Below are 25,306 nucleotides of genomic sequence, written 5' to 3' on the forward strand. Positions count from 1 at the left end.
CCACGGCGAGGGGCCTCAGACACTCACAGCGGTCCGGGGGGGTGATTGTGATGGACTGGGCAGTGAACTCGTCGTCAAAGTACCGTGTGTCGACCTCGGATGTGACCTGAGGTTTGAAGGGCGGCAGAAGCTGCGGAGGAGAGGAGCCCTGGCTCAGGACCCTGAGGGCAGGAGGTCTTGGCCCAGGTTCCCCGCGAGCGAGCGGCCGGAGGCGCTCACCTTCTTCTGTACCACGTCCTGCCAGTTGATACTGAGGAAGAACCTGTGCTCCATGACCTCCTTGGCATCGCTGGGCCCCCCGCCGAGCCTGGGCAGAGACGGCCATGAGCACCCACCTCCTGGGGCTGCCAGGTTCTGGGAGACAGGCTTTCGGTGCAGGCCCTCAACAACCTTTAAGGATTCTGTCCCGGTCAAGACCACAGAGGAGGAAACCGAGGCTCTGGGAGGGAGCTCACGCGCCCAGGGTCAGGGTCGGGAGACTGCAACCTGCCCCCGAGTCCCGAGTGAGAGCTGAGAGGGTGGGCTCAGGGACGGCCACTTCGTGTCCTGGCTCTGCCAAGCATGACTCGGCCACCCTAAGCCGGGCACAGGGCCGCCCTGTTCCTCAGTGTCCCCATAAAACACGGCAATGCGGGCAGAGGGCTAAGCACAGGCCTGGCCCCAAGGGAGCACTCCCTAAGTGCCAGCTGTGGGGCCCGCCAGAGGCTGTGTGGGGACAACACACACCACACACCCACGAGTGAGCGCGCCTCTGGGCTGCGGGCACAGTGGCAGCAGGTGGCACCAGGCTGGGCAGCACAGACGCCAGCCCTCACCTCTGCTTGGGGTCCTTCTTAAGCAGCCCCGAGAGCAGGGACTTGGCCTCAGGGCTGAGTGTGCGCGGGAAGCGGATCTCCTCCATGAGGATGAGCTCGAAGAGGCGCTCGTGGTCCTGGTTGTAGAAAGGCAGGCGGCCGCACATCATCTCGTACATGACCACACCCAGCCCCCACCAGTCCACGGCCCGGCCGTAGTCATTGTCCTCCAGCACCTGAACAGGGAGGGGCAATGAGGGGCCAGGCCCACAGCCCAGTCAAGGAGGTGAGGGGCCCAGGGGGGAAGACAGCCCTGCCCAGGGCCCGGGAGGGTGGGCTAAGGATGGGAGCCTTGTCCTCAGAGGCCTGGGCGGGGGAAGCACACAGGTCTGAGGGCCCCTCCTCCCTCAGCCTCACACGCCCCTGGACCTCCAGCCCCAGACACCTCGGGTGCCAGGTATTCAGGGGTCCCGCAGAAGGTTTTCATGGTGGCCCCGTCACTGATGCCCTCTTTGCACAGGCCAAAGTCAGTGATCTTGATGTGGCCGTCTTTGTCCAGCATGAGGTTTTCCAGCTGCAAGGAAAGTCAACATACCAGGGACATGTCCTCTCAGGCTTCCTGCCACCCCCTGAAACCCCACACACGCCAGCCCTTCCCGGGAGAGGGCCATGACCTGGGTGGTAGCTGTCATGCCAGGGGCTCCAGGCTGGGCCATGGGGCACACCCCCAGCACAGGGTTAAGCCCTCCCCTCTGAGGCTCAGGGGGAGGCCAGACCCAACAGCTCTCCACCCCCAGGCGCCCCCCAGGGGAGCTGGAAAAAAGCAGGGCAGAGAGAGACAGGAGCCGGGCCCGGCCCCCTGCTCCCCGCACTGTGGGCTGCAGTTTTCAAACTTCAGACGTGAGGGCCACTTTCTTTCTCCTATTTTTAAACCTAACACGAATGGGCAATTCGGTGCGCCTTTGTGTAACCTCCACCAGGTCAAGAAAGAACATCACAGCCCCTCAGAACCCCCACGTGCCCCCTTCTTGCTCTTAACGCGCCCCCACCAAGAGGAGTAACTACTTCCATGCTTTTGCTTTACAGTTTTCCCCACCTACGTATATACCCTGAACAGTACACATTCATCTCATCTGTTCGGGCTTTTCCCCTCAACATTAGCCTGTGAGATGCGTCCATGCTGCTGCACGTGCTGTGGTCTGTTCTCTGTAAGTACTGTGCAGAGTCCCATCATGTGAACACACCATGCTGTATTCTATCTGTTCTCCCACGGTAACTACTGGGGTTGCTCCCAGTGGAGGGTTAGCGTGAATGATGCTGCTGCGAGCACACACATCCACGTTTTGAGGTGGACACAGGGACCTGTCCCTGTGGTGCGTACACCTAGGGCACAACGGCTGGCTCACAGGGCACACGTACGCTCGGCGTTGGTGGATTCTGCCTCGCCGGGAGGCGAGCAGGCTCACCTTGATGTCGCGGTACACCACGTCCCGCGAGTGCAGGTACTCCAGGGCTGAGACGATCTCGGCGCCGTAGAAGCGGGCCCGCTCCTCCGTGAAGACGCGCTCCCGGGACAAGTGGAAGAACAGCTGCCGGAGGACGAGGGCGGGGAGGTCAGAGCCCTGGACCAGGGCGGGGATGGAAGGGACCCTGCTCGCCGGCCCCCGGCACCCAGCCCAGGGACACGCGATACCCACTCCGCAAGCCAGCAACCGACAGCGAGCAGGACCACGTGAGGGACCGTGAGTGCAAAAGAGCTCACGAGAAACAAAATGAGTAAGGGATGAGGAGCAGAGGATACACAGCGGGCCCCGAGGGAAAGGAAGGGGCGGCGTGTGGGGTCAGGTGAGCGAGCTGGTAACCGCAAGGAAGCAGGGGACACAGTCACAAGCAAGCGACAACAAGCTCTGAGAGCAAACGCAACAGACGGAGCCAAAGACCACGAGCCAGCGGGTCAGAGCCGCGTGCAGAAAGAAGGGTGCGGGGACAAGGCACAGCGGAGCCCTCTGCACCCCGAGGGCGCGGGGAAAGCCGAGGACGGCGGGCCTTGACCCGCACCCGCTTTCTCCGCAGCCTTTAAGAACAGCCTTTGTAGCGCTGTCTGCCAACCACCCCCACAGCCCGCTCACATCTTTGGACCTCAGTTTGCGTCCTGCCCACCAACTCACTAGCTGTGTCAACTCGGGTAAGCCACTTAACCTCTCTGAGCCTGTCTCCCCAGCTGCAACACGGAGATGATGATGCCTGGCCAAGGGGCGGGGGCAGGATGGAACAAGACGACATCCAGTAAGGCGCCCTCCGCCCCCCTCTTCCTCACCCACAGTTCCTCTCGGCCTCCCCCACACTCAGGAAGGAGACACCCAGAAAGCCAGGCTGGGGGCCGCGCGGCTCACCTCCCCACCATTGGCGTACTCCATCACGAAGCACAGGCGGTCGTGGGTCTGGAAGGCATACTTCAGCGCCTGTGGGGAAGGCAGGCGGCCGGGTAGGAGGGGGGATTCTTTTTTTTTGTTTTTGCGAGGAAGATCAACCCTGAGCTAACATCCATGCCAATCCTCCTCTTTTTGCTGAGGAAGACCGATCCTGAGCTAACATCTATTGCCAATCTTCCTCCTTTTTTTCCCTTTTTCTCCCCAAAGCCACAGTAGATAGTTGTATGTTGTAGTTGCACATCCTTCTAGTTGCTGTATGTGGGACGCGGCCTTAGCATGGCCGGACAAGCAGTGCATCGGTGCGCGCCCAGGATCCAAACCCGGGCCACCAGTAGCGGAGCGCGCGCACTTAACTGCTAAGCCACAGGGCCGGCCCCATGGAAGGGGGATTCTGACACACACTCCCCACCTGGCCCAGCCATGGGCCAGGGTTCGAATCCCAGCTCCACCCACTGGGGTATGTGAACGAGCGCGAGGCACTGAGCCCGGGAGAGGGTTTCTGTGCTCAACGATCCTGCCCTCTGCCTTCAACTGGGCCTCGAAGAGCACGGCCAAGAGAGGCTCTGTTCTGAGCACCCAGAGCTGCGTGACCTCTCTCTTCCTCCTCCTACTGTACTGTCAAACATGTTAACTTACACACAGACGAGGCTGCCGGCTGGGAGTTGGCAGTGGCTTGGGAGCTGACCTCAAAGACAGGATGGACAAACGATCCGCCAATAAATAGTGGTTCTCAAACCGTGCTCTAAGCAGCCCTACAGAGGACACCTCAGAGGACCTTTGGTGACCCCACTGCTCACAACAACTCTGCCACTCTCTGTCTTCTACACAGAAGTACCTCGTAAGATTTCATCTGGACAAGTGCTGTGGCTTAACAGGACACCTGGACAGCAACTGAGCTAAAGAAATGACCCATAAGCCATCCTTAACATGGTCCATTTAACTGATGGCTGCTGGCCATGATGGAGACTGTAGCCCAAAGACGTGTCTGCTCAGCCTATGGTGACAGGCAGCACAATGATACATCTGCTTTCAGGATCACAACCTACCTACCTACCTACCTACCTACCTATCTATCCACCTATCTACCTACCTGCTGAGGAAGATTAGCCCTGAGCTAACATCTGTGCCCATCTTCCTCTACTTAATATATGAGTTGCTGCCACAGCGTGGCCGACAAGTGGTGTAGGTCCACGCCCAGGATCCGAACCTGCAAACCCGGGCTACCGAAGCAGAACACACCAAACTTAACCACTATGCCACAGGGCTGGCATTTTAAAACAAAATAAAAAAAAATAATGTTCCCCCTTTGACGAGTGGATTAAGTGCCTCAAACTCATCAAGACAGCAGCCATGCTCTCCTGGGGCCACCCTGCAATGTGATATCATCAGTTGGCTGAGTTGCTGACATGAAGCCACCGTCTATGAAGAAGCTGCCATCTCTGGGGTCTTGGGTCAGGCCATCTGGGGAGCCCAATAACACCTGGTCCTGGCCACCTGGCCAACATTAAGTCTATGCTTCACAGTGGCAGGTTTGGGCTCTTTCCCTGAGCTCTGTCGAAATGCCCCACCCAGCGCACAGGCAGGCCAGGCCAGGCACTGCCTGAGGGAGTGCCACTCACAGTGAGGAATGGGTGCCTGGTGTTCTGGAGGACCCGGCTCTCGGTGACCGTGTGGGCGACTTCATCCTGCAGACAGAGGCTGGGTAAGGGGCTGGTGGGCAACACCACGCCTGCCCCCACCCAACCTGAGGGAGGGGAGCAAGGTGTTGGTGAACCACAATTCCCTTCCTAGCCAGTATGCAGAGAATGTTCTCACTCACAAGCCTTAATGACATAAAGGACCCAGACAAAGAGACAATCAGTGGCTCGCTCTCAAAACCACAAGGTGAGAAGTCCATGGAGACTTTATGACGGAGGGACCAGGCCGTCACCTCCTGAACCCACAGGCCAATTTTAACACCCCTGAGGGGGGGAAAAGCAGACAGCATGAGACCCCTGAGGTGATGCCACAGGCTGTGAGAATCACCACCTATAAATGTTCTTGCGGAAAGAAGGAACTGGATCTAATCACGACTAGAGGCTGTGGAGCGGCAGTTCTCCGTGTGTGGTCCCCACACTGGCAGCATCAGTGTCGCCCGGGAACTTGGAGAAATGCAGATTCTGGGGCCCCTCCCCAGACCCAGTGCATCAGCAGCTCAGGGGTGGCCCAGCAGTGGTTTCACAGGCCCTCCCGGCACCCTACCCTAGGCTCGAGTTCGGTATTTGAATACACAGCAGTCACCCATAGAGCTGCTAAAAATCCGGACCCACCTGCGGGAGCCAGACAGCGGCTCCCCGGGGGTGAGTCTGTCCCCAGAGAGCACTTGGTAATCATGTCTGAAGACATTTCTGATTGTCACACTGCGGGGAGGGTGCTAGTGGCTTCCGTGGGTGGAGACCAGGGACACAGCTACACCCTCCCTGGCTCACAGGGACGTCCCACAGCGCAGAACGATCTGGCCTGAAGTGTCAACAGTGCTGGGACTGAACAACCTTGCTTTAGAGCAGTGACATCAGGGATTGTTAATTTTTGTTTGTTGTTTTGCAGGGAAAGACTCGCCCTGAGCTCACATCTCTTACCAATCTTCATCTTTTTTTTTTTTTTCTCCCCAAAGCCCCAGTACATAGTTGTATATTCCAGTTGTAAGTTCTTCTAGTTCTTCTACATGAGCTGCCGCCACAGCATGGCAACTGACAGACGTGGTGTGGTTCCACAACCGGGAACCGAACCCGCCAAAGTGGTGAGAGGGCCGAACTTTAACGGCTAGGCCATCAGGGCTCGGAAATTGTTCATTTTGTTGGATATGATCATAGTACCATGATTATAGTCTTTAATATCTTCACCTGTTAAAGATACACACCTAAGTATGTATGGGTGCAATTAAATGATGTCTACAACATGCCTTAAAATACTCCAGAAAGAAAAAAAGGGAGGACACAGCTAATAAAAACAAGATAGGCCAAACTGTTGAAGCTGGATGGTGGCTACATGGAAGTCCATTATATTCGTTTTTCTTTTAAAAATTTTGTGTACGTTAGGGATTTTCCTTTTTAAAAATTTTAAATAAGGAAAAAAAGGAATAGAATTCCATTCCTGGCCCAGCCTCCTACTGAGACACCCTGAACCAAGCCTCCACCCTTGGGCCTCCCTGCAGGCCCTTGATCATCACAAGGGACCACCTTCAGGCCCTGACAGCCCTGCTGGGGAAGGCCCCAGCCAGACCCTCTCCACATTCAGCCCCCAGGCCGAGGACTCAGCCAGCTCTCTCTGGGCCTCAAGCTCCCCTTCCCTGACGGGGGACTTACAGGGCTGAGCCCAGGGGGAAGGGTTTTGGTGGGGGGAAATGAGACTTGGGCAGCAGAAGGCATGGGTAAGTGTCCTGGCCCTGTGGGTGCTCCCCACCAGTCAGGCTCTGGACTGTGACCCCCGCTCTGAGGCCAGCCAACGGCAGGCCTCGAAGCACCCACCTTGGCGATGATCACCTCCTTCCGCAGGATCTTCATGGCATAGTAGCGGCCAGTGGCCTTCTCCCGCACCAGGATGACTTTGCCAAAGGTGCCCTTGCCCAGGAGTTTGAGATAGTCGAAGTCATTCATGGTCTGCCCGGAATGAGGAGAGAGTGGGGCAGTGAATGCTTGGCACATGGTCCATGGGAGGAAATTTTAACAAAGAAAAAGACAAAATCAAAGGGCCCTGTTGCCAAGATGCTCAGGCGTGGGCAGGAAGGGAGGCTCCGAGCAGCCACTGTATGCTTTGCAGCGGCCTTCAGACCAAGACTCTCCCACCACTTGGCTCTCGCAAGCACGGGGCTCAGGAGGGCTCTGATGCGGGGGCAGACAGGTCTTCATGACCTCTCAGGATGAGGCTGCCCGTCACCCCACAGGCACAGGGCAGTGCTGAGGCATCTGTACCCATCCCACACCCATCAATCACCCACCCCCCAGGGCAGTCACAAAGGGTCCTGGCTGGGCCCCTGCACACTCTGTACAGAAACCAAGGGTGGCAGGGCCTGCACTGAGGGGAGACGGGTGCTCACAGACTCGCAGCCCCCACCCCCAGCCACCCCCTCCCCAGCACTTACCACCTTGGCCCGTGCCTTGCTAACTGCTACCTCCATCTCCTCAGCCGCTGAAGAGTCGATGGGGGAGCCACACTTGTAGTCCATAGGGTCCTCCCCAGGGCCCCGCTGCTTGAGGCTGTTGGCGACCATCTGGATGGCCCGCATCCACTCCTCCCTGTGTGGGGACACGCCAGGGGAGACATGAGTCTGGGGAGCCTGGGCCTTGGGGCGGGAAGGGCTGAGCCTCAACCCCTCCAATGGGTGAGCAACTGACCAAACACCTTAGGGCATTCTGGCAACATCGGTCTGAGCTGGAGAGAGCTGAGAGGACCTGACTGAAATCTTACAGACCCTCTGGCTGCAGTGGCTGGGAGCGAGCAAGAGTGCAATCAAGACAGAGACCATCTCTGCCTCAGGAGCAGCCCGGCCTGAGCACCACTTGAGGTCAGGCAGCAATTAATGATCAAAGAGGGGGACCACCTTTCAAGTCCCCTGAAAATGAGCCGCCACTCTTAAGCCTTGAAGGAGAGAGAGAGAGACAGGGCTCCTGAGAATTCCTCCAGAACAAATGACAAGCTCAAATGTACGAGTAACCAGTGTTTTGTAAAAGAAAACCAAGAGTAAAAGGAAGCACCCATTAGCCAAAGAAGCCGAGGCTCTTATAGGGCAAGGGCTGCCTGACACGACTCCTTGCAGGGGGCTGACTGCCCGGAGGCCGGGTCACGGACAGAGGGTCGTGGAGGGGCAGGGACACAGAAGAGAAGCTGGAAGGTGGGCAGGGAAGCAGGTCCCAGCAGAAGGGAGCCGGGTTTGAGAACAATAAACTAGTTCTGTCACTCATGACTCGGAACTTGCTGGGAAAGAATTTTCTTTTGATACTTGCAAACTGTTCTATCTGTAGAGAAGGAAAATGTATCTAGAAGAAATAAGTAAAAATGACCAAAGACCAAAAAGAAAAAAATAGGAGGCTGAATGATACTAAACTGTCCATCCTCTGATTTTTGACCCACGACATAATTTTAGGTGGTTCAACCCAAGCTATGCTGAACCCCCTATGGATTTTGCTTATGTCTATAAAGCAGCCACATGAACAGTGGGAAAAATAAAATGTTCACTAGGAATGAGAAAACTCAAAGAGCACAAGCAGGCAACCTCCCAAATCACAGCAACTGAAACAAGCCCAGTGAGTGCAGCCAGCACGCATCTTCTGGAATCGTCCCCGGTCCCAGACAGTGGGTGTTACTGTTCCTGCCTCTTCAGGCACTGAGGCCCCTGCCCAAGGTCACGCAAGGCTGGGGTCCCAAGGCCGAGCCTGGGCCACCCTGCTGTGCTGCCCCCCAAGAATCTCCATTTCCTCATGTACCAAAGAGCACTACTTCTGGAGTCCATCAGTCCTACGACACACATTTTCCCACGTTTTGCCATGGCTGGAATCCAGATGCATCTTCAGTTGGCAGCCTGTCTTGATTCAACTGGGCACTGCTCCTCCTTGGTATCATACATAAAATAAGTGTGACTTCAGGTGACACCGTCTTAGATTCAACGAAACATGGCAACAGTACTGAGCTGACAGGGCATCGTGAGTGGACAGAAGGTGTTTGAAGCATCCATGCAAACACACATTCTGAGGCTGAAAGCATGAGGCAGATCTGTATGTGGACTTGGAATGATCTGAGACATCTTCAGTGAAGAAAGGAAGATGCAGAGGACCACACTGTTAGAGTTAGAAACAAAAGCAGCTGACACACACACGCGCTCACATCAGCACCAACACCTCCAGAAGGGCACTCTGGACACAGGCCCCGGCTGCCTCCCAGGAGAAGAACTGGGAGTTGGGAGCGGAGAAGAGTCTAATCCCACCATCCTCTAATAACAAACACTTGCAGAGCACTTACCTCTCCTCTTGCATTACAGATGGGGAAACTGAGGCATAGATTAAAAAACAAAATTCAAGAAAAACACAGTGGTTGCTCTGAGCCTGGTAGCTAGAATCACAGAGGGCCTGTGACCTTCCGGGGCCAACAGGCAGGGCAGCTCCTGTCTAGCCCCACGGCTTCCTGTACCAAGCAGCAACCCAGCCCAGAGGCCCCAGCTCTGGGGCCAGCCCAGAGGCAGGCCCCAGGCTGCCTCTCCAGGTGGCCTCGCTCACATGAGATCGTTCTCCCTAAGACAGATGCGCGAATATCACAAGCACAAACATCAAGTGCCAGCACGCTGGCCCTCCCCAAGCCCAAGCCGAGTCTGGGGGCCCCATGACGGCAGGGATTTCATCTGTTCGTACGTGGTATGACCCAGTACCTGGGCAGGTGGGTACTCGGTAGGTATCTGGGGAATGAGTGAGCAAGGCAGCCAAGTCCGAGTAGCCCCACGCCTGGTACACACCAACGCCCAGTGCACACCCAGGCAGAGCACACACTGAGACCCAGTGCACACCAGACTGGGCACCCAGGCAGAGCGGCACTGGCCTCTTCCCTCCCTGAGCCAACGCCTTAGGCTGGCATTTCTCAACTTCTTTCAACCACGCCCTCTTTGGAACAAATTACAGTATAAATCCGTATCCTTAATTAAGATTTCTGTTTTTCGAAAAATGGGGGTGGGGGGCCACATCCCATGATATGCTTTGTCAGATCATTAACTGTCCTCTTAGAAATATTAAAATGCTGACTTTGGCTGTAAGACCAGGGATTGAAAAAAAAAACCAATCTCCAAGGAATATATTAAAAAGAAAAAATATGTATATATCTCACATAGAAAGATCTTGAGAGACTGTCACAGGAAAAAAGCAAGCTGCAGACTAAGATGCACAGCGTGCTCTCATCTCTGCTTATAGGGTGGAGGACACAGCAGTCCATCAGCAGTGGCTGAATGAGCAAAGGATGGTGAGTCCACACAACGATCCCCGGCAGCACCTCCAAGGGGCTGCTCTGGGGCGACCTCTCTGGGCCGCAGAGTGGTGATCAGGGGCATGGGCTCCAGGGCCACACTGGCTGGGCTCAAACAGCAACTCTGCCACCTGGGCACACTCACCCCTCCCAGCCCGCCCCTCCAGAGTAGACGGGGGATACTGAGACCCTGGTGGGCTGCTGAGTGCAAAACCCTACGCACAAAGGAGTACTCAACTCAAGGAGGGTGCTCAACACACTGCGTGCGGCCTAGACCTGTCCCCTCACCCTGGCTCAGGTGCCCAGCCCCACAAGGAGCTGCAGAACCCACAGGAATGCCGGGGGGTGGTTGGGGGTCACTGGGGCTCTCCTACCGCCTGACAAGCCCTGGTCCTGTTCCAACTGGCTCGAGGTCGCAAGGTTGCAGCACTCAGAATTCCAGAGGAAAAGCAAGGGCCTCCGTCCAGGCTACTCCTCAAGGGTTTGCGACACGGTGTCTGGGGCAGAGGGGAGCTCCCACCTAGAGCTGGCGCTGCCGTGCCTGCCACCCCTCAAAGCAGAGCCCTCAGGGGAACCAATCTCCCTCCACCCAAGAGACATGATGAGAAATGTAACAGCTTCACAAACACCACCTCAGTCCACTCTCCTCAGAGCACTGGATGGGGAGGGGGCGTTTCTGATATGGAAACGGAAGCGCTCAGACATGGTCACCTATGGAGGCCACACAGCCAGGAGGTGGCGGAGCCGAGACTGACGTCCAGGCCCACCCCGCTCCCGGCCCCACGTCGCCATTCCCTGATGAGAGCTCCAGCTTACAAGGCCCAGGAAGACCAAGCAGGGCTCCCACAGGAAGGCTCGGGGAATAAGGGACACCATGCCATGGAGCCGAGGAGCAGAGTGAAGGAAAGCCGCCCCATGGGAGGTCTGACCTGGACCACCTTCGAGAGGGCCTCCCACAATGAACAGCAATACAAAGGACCCCTGCTTGCAGTCAGACGCTGGTGGGAGTGCTTTCCCTGAACTGCCTCCTCGAGTCCTCCCCACAACCCTCCGATACAAAGCAGGTGCCATCATTCACCAACTTCTATAAACGAGGAGACTGAGGCACAGAGAGGCTGATGTCTGCCCAGCTGCACAGCCAGCAAGCAGAGGACCAAGAACCCAGGCGTCCCTACCATCTCCAAGCACTTCTCCCCCCAGGGGAACTTTCTGGAGCCTTCCCATCCCTCACTTGAGTTCCGGGGCCCAGGGAGGCAGCACAAGGCAGAGTACAGCACAGGCCCCGGAGCCAGGAGCCAAGAGCAGGGGCGTAGAGCCCAGCTCTGCTGAGAGCTGGCTGTGGGGCAGAGTGGCTGAGCACAGACCGAGCCAGATAGCCTGGCGAGAATCCTAGCTCTGCCCCTCCAGGAGGCCACGGCGGGGCAGGCCATTTGACTCTGCTGTGCCTCAGTTGCCTGACACGTAGAGCGGGGACCAGAGGGGCGTGTAAGGATGACATGAAACACCAGAGATACAGCGCCTGGGGCCTGGCACAGAGTGAGCACCTCAAAGGGCTGTTGGGAGAATCCGCCCAGCCAGCAATACTTCCCGGGTGCAGCAGGGAACAAGCCCATCAGAACTCCTCGGCTAACAGAGAAGACAAAAGTTCCCAGGCAGGAACTAGAGGGAAGCCCCTTCTCTAACAGTGGTCAGGGAAGGCCTCTCCGAGGTGGCACGTAAGCCAGGACCTGAAAGATGTCCCTGGTGCGCAGACCAGGCCGAGAACAGGCACTCGGCACACAGCTGTGAAATAAATGAAGTGGAGGGAAGGAGGCATCCGGGCAAAGGGCTTGGAGGGAAAGGAGTCCAGGCAGAGCGGACAGCATGGGGAAGGCGCTGAGCAAACGGGAGCCGAGGGGTCTGCAGAAGGCCCAGCAGGTGCCAGTGGCTGGATCTGACAGACAAAGAGGAATGGAGATGAGGGTAGGAGGGAGGACAGGCCCAGACCACACCGGACTCCACGTGCCACCATGTTGGGATTTACACCCTAATCCTTAACACCACGGGAAGTCGCTCAAGGGTTCATGCAAGGGATGACAAGATCCAGTTTCTGCTCTAAGTCAGCAGCTGCTGTGGGGTACGGATCAGGGGCAGCGAGAGGAAGCGTGAGGAGACTCTGGCAGTCCTCCAGGCAAGAGGGGCTGGGGGCAGAGGAGTCAGAGCAGAGAGGGCACCCGCAAGCATGCTTCCATGGGGCAGCGCTTCCACATCACTTCCGCCTCTGTTCCTTACGACAGCCAGGGAACTGCGCCCCACTGAGAAAGCGGCACAGCAACCGGTCTGACTCCAGAGCCTGGGCCCCAGCCCCGGGCGACCCTGCTGGGCAGGACTGAATGCCTGCCAGTGGGAAGCCTGGTGAATCGGAGGTGGCAGGGCTGTCCTCCTCGAAGGTTCAGGAATAACAGCTGCCTGCTGGTCTGACGGCAGATGGGGGGCCTCTCTCCCTAACTAGGGCCCTCCTCTGACACAGAGGTGCGTTTACAGCTGGAGGGCCTCTGGGTTCCCCTCTGTTCACAGGCACCCTCACAGGGGCTGCTGGCTGATCCAGCCCAGCACCGTCTGACAGGGAAAACCCAGGCCCTTCAGACCTTCTTTCTTTTATCCTATAACTCTCTGTGCTCAGTCTCCCCATCATTATCCCTGTTAAAGAGGTGAGGAACTACCTCCTAGAAATGTTGTGAGGATCAAATGAGTTAATATATGTAAAAAGCTTAGAACAGGATCCAGGGGGCTGGCCCCGGAGCGTAGCGGTGAAGTGCGCGCGTTCTGCTGCCCGCGGCCCGGGTTCGGATCCCGGGCGCGCACAACCCACCGCTTGTCAGGCCGTGCTGTGGAGGAAGTGGGCATGGATGTTAGCCCAGGGCCAGTCTTCCTCAGCAAAAAGCGGAGGATTGGCGGATGTTAGCACAGGGCTGATCTTCCTTACAAACAGAAAACATTAAAAAAAAAAAAAAAAAAAAAAAAAGAACAGGATCTGGCCCAAGAGAGAACGTTTTAATTATTCTTTTATTCATTCAACAAACATTTACTGAACACCTGTTTATGTTCCCTGCACTAATAAATAAATAGAAAATGTCACACCCAGTAGACAGGTGCTATGAAGAAACATAAAGCAGGCTAAGGGTAACAGAGACAAGAGGGGCAGGGCAGGACACTCAGAGAAGGGGGCTCTCGGGCAGAGACCTCATGAACTTAAGGAGAGAATTGTAATGATATCTGGGGGAAGAGGGTTCCAAGCAAAAGGAATAGCAAGTACAAAGGTCCTGAGATCAGAAGTGTGCTTGGCAGGTTTACAAAACAGCAAGGAGACCAGTGTGGCTAAAGCAAGGGAACTAGTGGTAGGCAATGATTCTGGAGAGGAGGCCAGATCATGTAGGACTTTGTAGAATATGGGATAGACTCTGGAGTTCACTACAAGAAGGATGGAAGGCCACTTGGAGTTCTAAGCAGAGGAATTGCAAGACAAGATTTACACTAAAAAGATCACACAGGGGCTGGCCTGGTGGCGTAGTGCTTAAGTTCACGTTGCTCTGCTTCCGTGGCCCAGGGTTCACAGGTTCGAATCCCAGGTCAGGACCTACGCACTGCTCATCAAGCCATGCTGTGGCGGCATCCCACATACAAAAAAGAGGAAGACTGGCAACGGATGTTAGCTCAGGGCCGAGCTTCCTTACCAAAAAACAAAAGATCACACTAATGTGAAGCACTATTGAGTGTACCTGCCAAGACCAGAGGTTTTGCAAACTTCTCCTGTAAAGGGCCTAAGAGCAAATATTTTAGGCTTTGCAGGCCACATGGTCTCTGTCACAACTACTCAACTTAGCCACAGTGGGGCAAAAGCAGCCACAGACCATTTACAAACAAATGGGCATGGTCATGTTCCAATAAAACTTTATTTACAAAAACAAGAGGCTGGGCCATAGTTTGCCAACCCTGCTCCAGATCTAATCTCCGGGTCACAGAAAATACAGGCAGAGAGGAACAGAGTAAACAGTGCCCAAAGGCAATAACGTGGCACATCCATAGTGAGGGACATTCTACAGGACAAGCCGCCTGGCTTGTCAAACAAAGTCAATGTCAGAAGGGGAGAAAAACAAGGGGCTGAACTAGATTAAAACAGCCAAAGAGACAACATGTACCTTGAATGAATCCTGGTTTGCAAAACAACTTTTTGAGGACAACTGGGGAAATTCAAGTACGGCACGGATATGGAAAGCATGTTAGTAAACGTGTATCATAAAGAATCATCTCAGCTGTGATACTGCACCATGACTCTACAGGAGAAAATTCTTATTCTTAGGAGATGCCTGAAGCATTAAGGAGGAAAGGGTCACCAAGTATGAACAGAAGTTCAAGATTCAGCATAAAATACAGCCAGAGCAGGCAGACATGGCAGCTGTTGAACTGCTGAATCTAGGTGCCGGGTACCTGGATGCTCATATTACACTAAATGTACGTCTGAAACAACAAGTGGGCAGGGGCGGGACATCCCTCCAGCTGCCCTGGGGAGAGCCGACGGGGGAAGGCAGGAGATTACCAGGAGCCCAGTGAGTGGGCCGCCGCAGCAGCTAACCATCGTCCAGTCCCCAGAGTGGCTCCCGTCGCCCCTCCTCCCCCACCCCACTCCCCAGCTCTCCCCAGGCTCTGGCCTATGTGGGGCGGGCTGTGAGGACAGCCGGGAGCAGAGCGTTCTCCCTCTTGCTGGGTTCTGGATCACACCTCCCCAGGGCTGAGGTCAGGAAGCAGGAGTTTGGTCTCAGACGGTCCCAGCACATCTCCCTCCAGTGGCAGCGGCAGGTGCTGAGAAGAGGAGGGAAGTGGGGCTCTCCAGCCCCCACAGGCTCAGGAAAGGGATTCTGCCCCACACCAAAGGGCATGGTAACCTTACTAAAATGGAAACAAGAGCAGTGTCCTGCCTACTAACCGTTTGCTCTGCCAGCTCCCCACTGCTCCTTTTCCCGGCTTGCAAACTGCGTGCCAGGTACTGCTGAAACAAGGGCTTCCTGTTTATCATCCCCCTGAATCTTCCAGCAACCCTGTGACAAACCCCAATTGATTCACCGCCTGCCAAGCCCTGTAGGGATCTCCATCTGGAGGCCAGGCCCTGGCTGAGCTGCCAGCTTCAAGGTCTCCACTTCGCCTCTTCCAAGCCCCTGGCCCTCGATCCTTCAGACCCTGGCATGACAAGATGTCTCGCCTCCAGGGCTTTGCATATGCTGGTCCCTTTTCCTGGAGTCACCTTCTCCTTCCTATCTCTGTGGCCAACTCATACCCCTTCTTCATAACTCAGCCTGGCACCCAGGTCCTATGCACCGACTGGCCTCAATCTGCTTTTACTCGTAGTCCATATTTTGGTCCCCAGGTTTCCACTAACACCTCAGCTGGCCTGAGATGGTAATTCTGTGCCCCTTGGTGGGGAAAGTACATTTTTAACCTTGGGAAGGTATGCGACGATAATTACAGTACAGACTGGGGTAACAAGTCTTGTGATATTGCTTTGTGTATGCTCTAGAAATCCACTGTCCAAGAGGGCAGCCACTAGCCACATGTGACTATTCAAATTTAAATTAAACAAAAGAACTCTATTCCTCAGTTGTACTAACCACCTTTCTTTTTTTTTTTTTTTTTTTTTTGCTAAGGAAGATTAGCTCTGAGCTAACATCTATGCCAATCTTCCTCTACTTTACATGTGGGTCACCAGCACAGTGTGGCTAACGAGTGGTGTAGGTCCATGCCTGGGATCCGAACCTGGGCCGCTGAAGTGGAATGCACCGAACTTAACCACTACGCCACGGGGCCGGCCCCATGTACTAGCCACATTTCAAATGCTCAACAGGCACATGTGGACTAATGGCTACCCTCCTAGGCACTGCAGATACAGAACATTTCTATCATGGCAGAGAATTCTCCTGGTATTGTTTTAGGGTTCTCCAGAGGGTCAGCTGAATCCTCACCCCACAGACAAGCTAAAGGAGTATTTCTCCAAGAGAGGCCCAAAGGGACAAAGTGAGGAAAAAATATTTGCCACTCATTACCAAGGACCAAGCTCCCTAACATATAAAGAGCTTTCAGAAATAAATGAGGAAAAGACTATCCAGTAGAAAAATAGACAAAGGATATGGACAGTTCAGAAAGGAAAACTCTCCAGGCCCCCGAGCATATGAAAGGACACAAACTCACCGACAGAGAAAAGGCCAGCTGAAACCATGAGGTGCCACTTCCCACTGATCAGACTGCTAAATATCCAACGTTTGAAAACACGGGGCTGTGTGGACACTCTTAGACAGGGCCTAATAGAGACACTTCTCCAAATTACAAATATACATTTCCTGTAACCCAGCAACCCTACATCTAAGAATTCATCTTACAGATTTATCTGCACACATGTCAAATGAGACACATACAAGGTGCTCCACTGTGGCATTACTTGTAATGAGCCAAAGGCTGGAAACAACCTCAGTCCCATTAATAAAGAACTGCTACAGCCAGCCCTGGTAGCCTAGTGGTTAAGTTCAGCATGCTCCGCTTTGGTGGCCCGAGTACGGACCTACACCACTCGTCTATCAGTGGCCATGCTGTGGTGGCAGCTCACAAACAAAAGAGGCAGATTGCCAGCGAATGTTAGCTCAGGGCGAATCTTCCTCAGCAAAAAAAAAAAAAAAAAAAAAAGAATTGCTAAACATGAGGATATACATGTAGCAGCTCTCTCCATATTGAAGAAGAAAGATTCCCCAGGATACAAGAAGTGAAAAAGCAAGTTCAGAACAGTTTGTGTACAACGCTACTGTGTAAAATGAGAAAACAAGGGCTGAAAGGGCAAAAGTCTCCAGCTGAAGGAGCTTGTCTGTGCAGGAAGGAGCTCTAGCGGGACACGTGAGAACAGCAGTGAACTCCGGTGGGGGGAAAAGGGGCAGAAGTAAGAGTGAAGCTTTCACCAGACACCCCCTTACACTGAGTCTTGAGCTAGGTGAATCTACATCATCTGATTATTAAATTGATCTTTTTAAAACTGCATCTCTGGACCACCTGCCTCAGCATCAATGAAGACACTCACTAAAAATGCAGCTCCCTAGCCCTGCACACATCTCCAGACACTCAGAGGCCCTAAGCGGGCTCAGAGCTCCGTACCGTTACCAAGCTCCCCCCGTGATGCCAACACAGCCTCCAGTCTGAGGACACAGAGGGGGTCTGTAGACTGAGAACCCCTGCTCTTCCCAGCTCCAGATAGGGAGACCCCCACTCCAGAAGGCTGAGACAGGAAACTCCTAAGTCAGGGCCCCTGGGAATCTGTCTATCTGCATCCCTTCTCCTCACCGGGCCTGGCCACTCTCAAGGGGCGGCCATGCGGAGGCCCAGACTTGCCTCTCATCTGGAGAGTCTACGTGAAAGGTCCTCTCGATGACTGTGGTCCACTGCAGGCAGCGTATGACAAAGGTGTTGGGCCGTGGTCTCTCGGTCTTCATCAGCTGGCATTCTGTAGGCAGAGAGAGGACAGAGCCAGGAGGGTGAGGGGACAGTACTGCCCGCCTGCAGCCCACATTCCCCAAGCCACCTTCTGAGGGCCAGCCCCATGCCAGATGGTGTTGGGACACTTTAGTGACCAAAACAGCCCTGGACTTGCCCCCATGGGGCTCAAGGTCCAGTGTGTGTGTGGAAGGGGGGCAGACCACTAGACAATGATGGCTCGGTGTCAGGGCGGTGGCGGGGGAAGCCTAGGAGGCAGCCAACCCAGCCCGGGGCTCAGGAGAGGGTTCCCAGAGGAACGGGCATCTCTGCAGAGTCCTGAAGGACAAGGGAACATGGTCAGACTGAAGGGTGCGGCGTGTACAGAGGCCCAGAGGGGCAAGAGAGAACGGCAAGTTCTGCTCTAGGTGTGAGGAGGTGACACGTGAGAGACGGGCTGGAGGGCGGGCAGCGGCTGGCCTGCAAGGCTCAAGGGGCGTGGTGAGGAATCCACACTTTGACCTGAGGGCAACAGGGAGCCACGGAAGGCTGTAAATAGGGAGGGACATGAACAGATTGAGACAGGTCCCTCCGGCTGCCATGCAAAGGGCAGGCGAGAATGGAGGCTGGGAGCCCGGGGAGGGGGTCGGGGCTGCACCAGAGTGCGGCCATGGGCAGGGGAGGAAAGGGCAGCTAGACAGGCCACAGGGGAGGTGGAGACAGGCATCCAGGACGTGACCCAGGCCTCTGGCCTGAGGACTAGGGGAAAAGAGGGCCCTCCCTGCGACGGAGACAGGGAGTAGGAGAAGGCTGGAGGAGAGGAGGGGAAACCTGAAGGCCGGTTTGGGCCATGGCGGGTATGAGGGACCTAGAGGACACCCAGGGAGAAAAGTGCAGGAAGCTGCTCGCGACAGCTTGGCAGTTCAGGTGAGAAGCTGGGACTGGTGACCACGTCAGAGTTACCAGTACATGGGGAAAGCAACCAGGACAAGGCTTTCAGCAGGACAGAGAGGGGACTGGGGCTGGATTCCAGAGAGAGGGAGTGGGGGCAGTCTCAAGGGGTGAGGCTGGGAAAGAAGAGGAGCAGGGAGCTAGGTGGGAGAGGACGGTGGTCTGGGCTAAGCAGTGGCAGTGGAGATGGCGTTGTCTTTGAAATGCTCTCAGGAGGTGGGACAAGGAGGACACGGTGAGCGGTCAGGTCAGCAGAGAAGGAAGAAAGCAGGGGGCAGGACCATGGTTCTGCAAGGCCCAGGCAAGGGCTTTGGGCCTGCCAAGCTTTCACTGGCCAGGGTCCAGCTGGAAGGCACCACTTCAGATACCACGGAGGAGACAGAAGATGGGAGGTGAGCCCTGCAATTAGCTGAGTAGGAGGCCTCTAGGTTAGAGGGACAGAGAAGCAGGCTGTTACCAGAGTGTGTGGGCACCTGACATCAGCCAGAACCAGGGGGCCTGGGGAAATGCCTGGCTTCTCCCTTCTTGCTGCTCTCCATAGCCCACCAGTTCAGCCCCTGGGCTTGGCTGACACGGAGATGGAGCAAGGAAAGGTGGGAAATGGATCTGAGAGCACACAGGCCCTGGTCAGGCCCACAGCCCCACTGTGCTGACCCCCAAGACCTGCTAGCCATCCTCTGAGCAGCCGAACTCTGGCCTGCCCACCCACCCGGAGACGCACCTGCGACAGAGAAGTTGTTTAGAGGGGGCAGGGTCTGGTCAGGGGCCTCAGGCCGCTCCTTATATCCAATGAAGGAGCCGTCACTCTTGAGCAGGAAGTACCGGGGTCTCCAGGTCTTGATGTATTCACCTGAACCGAGGCAGGGGGGAGGGAGAGAGATCAGGGCAGGCAGCCCAGTGTGACAGTGCCTCACCAGGGGCACCCTGGTGGGAGGAGGGTGGACGAGGGGGCGGGCAGGAGAGTGCCTCTCCGAGAGAAACCCTTGAGGCAGCCCTGCTGACGCAGGCTGGCTGGCCTGGGCCCAGTGATCCAGAGGTCATGCCTGGCAGGAAGGCGCCTGCGGCAGTGCCCCAGGGCACCAGCTGCCTCAGCGTGTGGCCAGCAGCAAGCCATCCCTGCCAGCACGTGGCCCGGTCCCAGGGGAGGCCCAGGCTTCCAAACACACATGCCCTGTGGCCCTGTAAGGCCAAATCCCATGGGCCGGTACTCGCCAGCACAGCCGTGTGGGTGGATCAAATGTCACAACACTGTGCCAGGTGGGGGTAACCGTTGCTGCGCCCTCTGAGTGCCCCTTGATCCCTTCCATTTGTTCTAACCACGAATATCCAAGCACCCCGTGTGTATATACACACACACACACACACACACACACACACTACAAGGACCCAATCCTCAGAGGGCTGCTAAGGATTAAAATAAGATGGTGAAACATAGCCACACAAAAACTTGTATGTGAATTTTCACAGCAACGTTATTCATAATAGTAAAAAGTAGAAACAATCCAAAAGTCCAACAACTAATGAGTTGATAAACAAAAAGTGGCATATCCATACAATGGAATATTATTCAGTCATAAAAAGAAATGAAGTATGAATACGTGCTACAACATAGATGAACTATAACTTATGCTAAGTGAAAGAGGTTTGTCACAAAGGACCACAAATTATATGATTCCATTTATATAAAATGTCCACACCAGTAGAGATGAAAAGTGGATTAGTGGTTGCCTAGGGCTGGGGAGGGGGAAGTTTTGGGGGGAGATTGGAGGGTGATGGCCAAGGGGGAGGGTGGGATCCTTTTCAGGGTAGTGAAAATGTTCTAAAATTGACTGTGATGATGGATGCACAACTCTGAATATACTAAAAGCTACTGAATTGTACACTTTAAATGCCTGAATTGTGTGATATGTGAATTACATCTCAAGCTGTTAAAAAAAATGAGATAGCAACCATAAGCACCTAGCTTAGGGCCTAGCACACTGCAGGCACTCAATAAATGCTCTTTCTCATCAGCCCACTGTGCAAAGAGTGTGCCAGGCCCTCAACTCACACGGCACATGGGAGGCAGAATGGGCTCTGAGCTGTATTTGTGGCCACAGATACAGAAGTAAGTCACTTCACTTCTCGGAGTCCTATTCCTCTTATGGGCATATTCATTAATTGATAAGGAAGATGACGATGATGATGATTAGATAATACTATAGCGGTACTTTGCACCAGGCACTGTCCTAAGTATCTTACAGGTTTTAACTTATTAAATTCTTTCAAATATAGATGCTAAATGATTCCATGTATATAAAGTTCAAAAACCAGCAAAACCCCCAATTCAACAGCATATTAAAAGGATTATATACCATGACTAAGTGGGTTTTATCCCAGGAATGCAAGGTTGGTTCAATACGTGAAAATCAATCAACATAATATACCACATTCATAGAACGAAGGGAAAAAACCACATGATCATTTCAATTGATGCAGAAATAGCATTTGACAAAATCCAACACCCTTTCATGATAAAAATAGTCAGCAATCCGGGAATAGGCATTTTCTCCACAGCATAAAGGACATCTATGAAAAATCCACAGCTCACATCATACTCAATGATGAAGGACTGAAAGCTTTCCCCCAAAATAAGGACCAAGACAAAGATGTCCACTTTCACCACTGCTATTAACACTGTACTGGAACTTGTAGCCAGAGAGAAAGAAAAAGAAAAAGAGATAAAAGGCATTCAACTTGAAAAAGAATGAGTATAACTATCTCTATTTGCAGATAACATGATCCTATAGATAGACAATCACAAAGAATCCACAAAAATAATTACTAGAGCTAATAAAATTCAGCCCAAGGTCAACATACAAAAATCAGTTGTATTTCTATACACCAGCAATGAACAATTCAAAAAAGAAATTAAGAAAACAATTCTGTTTACAACAGCATTAAGAGGTGAAAGATTTACGATCTAAAAACTACAAAACATTGCTGAAAGAAATTAAAGATCTAAATAATGCAAACATATCCCGTGTTCTTTGATGGAAGACTTGATATATTTAAGATGACAACACTACCCAAAGCAATCTACAGATTCAACACATCTCCTATCAAAATTCCAACAGCCTTTTTTGCAGAAATGGAAAAGCCAATCCTCAAATTTACGTGGAATTCAAATGGATATGGCAAGGGGTCCCAAACTGCCAAAACAATATTAAAAAAGAACAAAGTAAAAGGACTCACACTTCTCGATTTCAAAACTTTACCAAGCTACAGTAATTAGACAGTGTGGTATAAGGATAGACATATAGACCAATGGAACAGAACTGAGAGTCAAAAAATAAACCAACACATCTATGGTCAACTGATTTTCAACAAGAGTGCCAGGACCATTCAATACGGAAAGAGGAGTCTCTTCAACAAATGGTGCTGGGACAACTGGACATCTTCAGGCAGAACAACAGAGTTGGACCCCTACCTCACACCATATACCATATACAAAAATTAACCCAAAATAGATCTACTTAAATATAAGAGCTAAAACTATAAAACTCTTAGAAGAATATAGAGGTAAATCTTCATGACCTTGGATTTGGTGATGGATTCTCAGATATGACACCAAAAGTACAAGCAAAAAAGAAAAAAATAGAGTTCTAGGACTCATTAAAATTTAAAGCTTTTGTGCAAGGGACATTATCAAGAAAATAAAAAGACAACCAACAGAACAGGCAAACATATTTACAAAGCATACATATGATAAAGGTTTAGTAACCAGAATATATAAAGAACTCTTACAACTCAACAACAAAAAGACAAACAGCCCAATTAAAAAATGGGCAAAGGACTTGAATAGACATTTCTCCAAAGACATAAGAATGGCCAACAAGCACATGAAAAGATGCTCAACATCATTAGTCATTAGGGAAATGCAAATCAAAACCATGAGATACCACGTCACACTCATTAGAATGGCTGTAATCTTAAAAAGAAAAAGAACAAGTGTTGGTGAAGATGTGGAGAAACTGAAACCCTTGTGCACTGCTAGTGGGAATATAAAATGGTGCAGCCCTGGGGAAAAGTCTGGCACTTCCTCAAAAAGTTAAATATAGAATACCTCATCATAGATTATAAATATAGAATCTATGACCCAATTTACAGAATCTATATAAATACAGATTATAAATGTGGAATATATGACCCAGCAATTCCACTCCTAGGGTGTATACCCAAAAGAACTGAAAACAAGTACTCAAATACCTGTACACAAATGTTCACAGCAGCACTATTCACAACAGCCAAAAGGTAGAAATAACCCATATGTCCATCAATGGACATATGGATAAACAAAATGTGGTACATCCATACAATGGAGTGTTGTTTGGCCATAAAAAGGAATGAAGTACTGACACATGCTACAACATGGTACGCTAAGTGAAAGAAGCCAGACAAAGAAGGCCGCATATTGTATGATCCACACATAAAATGTCCAGAATAAGTAAATTCACAAAGACAAAAAACAAATTAGTGGTTGCCAGGGGCTAGGAGGAGCAGGGAATGGGGACTGACTGCTTAATGAGTACAGGGTTTCCTTTCAGGGTGATGAAAACGTTTCGGAACTAGACAGAGGTAGTGGTTACACAATACTGTGAAGGTACTAAAGGCCACTGAATTGTACACTTTAAAATGGCTAATTTTGTGTTACGTAAATTTCACCTCAATTTCAAAAAGCAAAATAAAACTAGAAAAACTCACCTATCCTACTGGAAGTTAGGAGAGTGGTTACTGCTTGGGAGGGGCAGGGGGGCTTCTGGGGACTGTCTTGCTCTACTTCTTGATCTGGACTCTGGTTTTGGGGTGAGTTTATGATCCAGGCACTGACCTATGGTGTTTTATACATCAGTGACAAGCTAAGAAAAAAAAGAAACCTAGAAGGAAAGGAAAAACATCCTCACAACAATCTCAGTTTACAGATGAGGAAACTGAGGCACAGAAATGTTTCATTACTTGCTCGAGGCTAACAGTTGTTAACTGGGAGAGTTAGGACTGGAACCTGGGTTTGCTCCGTCCAGAGTCCACACTTTGGACCACTACGCTGTCTGCCTCTGAACTGGCAGGCAGGGCCAGGCCCGGTGGGGCTGGCAGAGGGCGTGCTGAGGCTGTGCCAGAAAGGTGACCAGCACGTGGCATGAGCGACTCCAAGAGTGGTGCTCTCACTTCGCCGGTTCCTTGAGCAGACCTTGCTGGGCGAGAGGCAGCACATGGGCCAGGCCTTGAGAGCACTGGTTCAGGAGTCAGAGGGCCCAAGCTCAAACCTCAGCACTGCCCCTCCTCGCTGAAACCTCGGGCCGGTCAGTCTTCCTGCCGACCCTCAGCTTCTGGTCTGTAAGCTGCCCAGCCCACAGGGCAGCTATGGAAATGCAGCAAAATCAAGCCTGCCTAGAGCAGAGCCCCAGGCCCCGCACACAGTAAGCTCGGGCTGTGTTGTTTTTTTTTTTTTTTTTTTTTTGGTGAGGAGATCAACCCTGTGCTAACATCTGCCAATCCTCCTCTTTTTTTTTTGTTTTGCCGAGGAAGAATGGCCCTGGGCTACCATCCGTGCCCATCTTCCTCCACTTTATATCGGACGCCGCCACAGCATGGCTTGCTAAGCAGTGCTTCGGTGCGCGCCCGGGATCCGAACCGGCGAACCCTGGGCCACCACAGCGGAGCGCGCGCACTTAAGCGCTTGCGCCACCGGGCCTGCCCCTGGGGCTGTGTTATTTTAACCACCATCAGTAGGGTCAGGTGCCGTGGGGTGCAGTGGGGCAGGTGCCAAACAGCAGCAGTCAGCAGAGACCCCCTGGCCTCGCCCATCTCTGCTGGGCGCTGCTCAGAGTGCTGGGCACCGGGAAGCCAAGGAGCAACAGGTGTGTGCGTGCGTGTTGCAAACCCAAGGCAGGTGTGTCCCAGCTAGGCCGTCTCAGCAGCTCATCTGCCATCCCGCCCCCCCTTAACATGAATGGAGACACTGAAGCCTAAGAGGGCCTGAGATCCTTCTAAGGCTATCAGCAGCCCTAGACCAGAGACAGACCCCCACCCCGCAACAGTTCTCAGGCCACCTCCAGGCTCCTGCACAGCAGACAAAGCAGCCACCAGCCCCAGGAAACTCAGGAGCCTGAGACCCTGACACAGTCTAACACACTTGCACCACCCACACACACAATGCTGTTCATTCAACAGTTATTGAGCACCTACTGTGTGCCAAGCACTCTTCCAGGCACTGGCGATACCGCAGTGAACAAGACAGCCCTCGTGAACCTGACAAGGTCAGAGGCCTGGGCTGTTAACCCATTTTACAGATGTGAAACCAGGGCTCAGAGAAGTTACACAGCTTGCTCACAGTCACACCAAGAGGAAGTGGCAGAGCCAGGGTTAGAACTTTGACAGCTGCCAAGGTTCAGAAAGCTCCACCCACAGCCCCAAACCCAGGGCCCAATGCCATGGGGCGGGGTCCATAGGCCGAGGTGTCTTGAATGCCACCCTCATCTGGAAAGGACAGTGGAAAACAGGTCTTCCTGGCTCAGGGTGATGGGGGAGAGCTGGCCTGGGGAGTCACCTCCGTCCCTCATCACTGTGCTGTGTCTGCGGCTGGGACAGGGCAGGAGGGCACTTCTCCCGGTTCCCGCAGGGCCGGCC

General features: G+C 53.2%; 1 protein-coding gene across 3 annotated transcripts in view; it reads right to left on the bottom strand.

Annotated features, from left to right (window-relative positions):
- AKT2 (AKT serine/threonine kinase 2) overlaps window positions 1–25,306 on the bottom strand; it is a 48,290-nt gene that overhangs the window by 2,753 nt on the left and 20,231 nt on the right. Inside the window, exons 3-13 of one of the 3 annotated variants that reach the window (XM_058529328.1) lie at window positions 19,362–19,490; window positions 17,609–17,720; window positions 7,347–7,500; window positions 6,733–6,864; window positions 4,846–4,911; window positions 3,188–3,256; window positions 2,261–2,383; window positions 1,240–1,368; window positions 816–1,030; window positions 220–307; window positions 28–130 (exon numbers count right to left, since the gene is read on the bottom strand). In XM_058529328.1, the coding sequence (XP_058385311.1) occupies window positions 28–130; window positions 220–307; window positions 816–1,030; window positions 1,240–1,368; window positions 2,261–2,383; window positions 3,188–3,256; window positions 4,846–4,911; window positions 6,733–6,864; window positions 7,347–7,500; window positions 17,609–17,720; window positions 19,362–19,490 (1,320 nt within the window). Of the gene's footprint in view, window positions 1–27; window positions 131–219; window positions 308–815; window positions 1,031–1,239; window positions 1,369–2,260; window positions 2,384–3,187; window positions 3,257–4,845; window positions 4,912–6,732; window positions 6,865–7,346; window positions 7,501–17,604; window positions 17,721–19,361; window positions 19,491–25,306 lie in introns of all 3 variants that reach the window. The other 2 variants (XM_058529327.1, XM_058529329.1) reach the window with 2 other exon arrangements.

The sequence above is a fragment of the Diceros bicornis genome, chromosome 34 (assembly GCF_020826845.1).
Source record: "Diceros bicornis minor isolate mBicDic1 chromosome 34, mDicBic1.mat.cur, whole genome shotgun sequence".
In the NCBI taxonomy this organism is placed as follows: domain Eukaryota; kingdom Metazoa; phylum Chordata; class Mammalia; order Perissodactyla; family Rhinocerotidae; genus Diceros; species Diceros bicornis.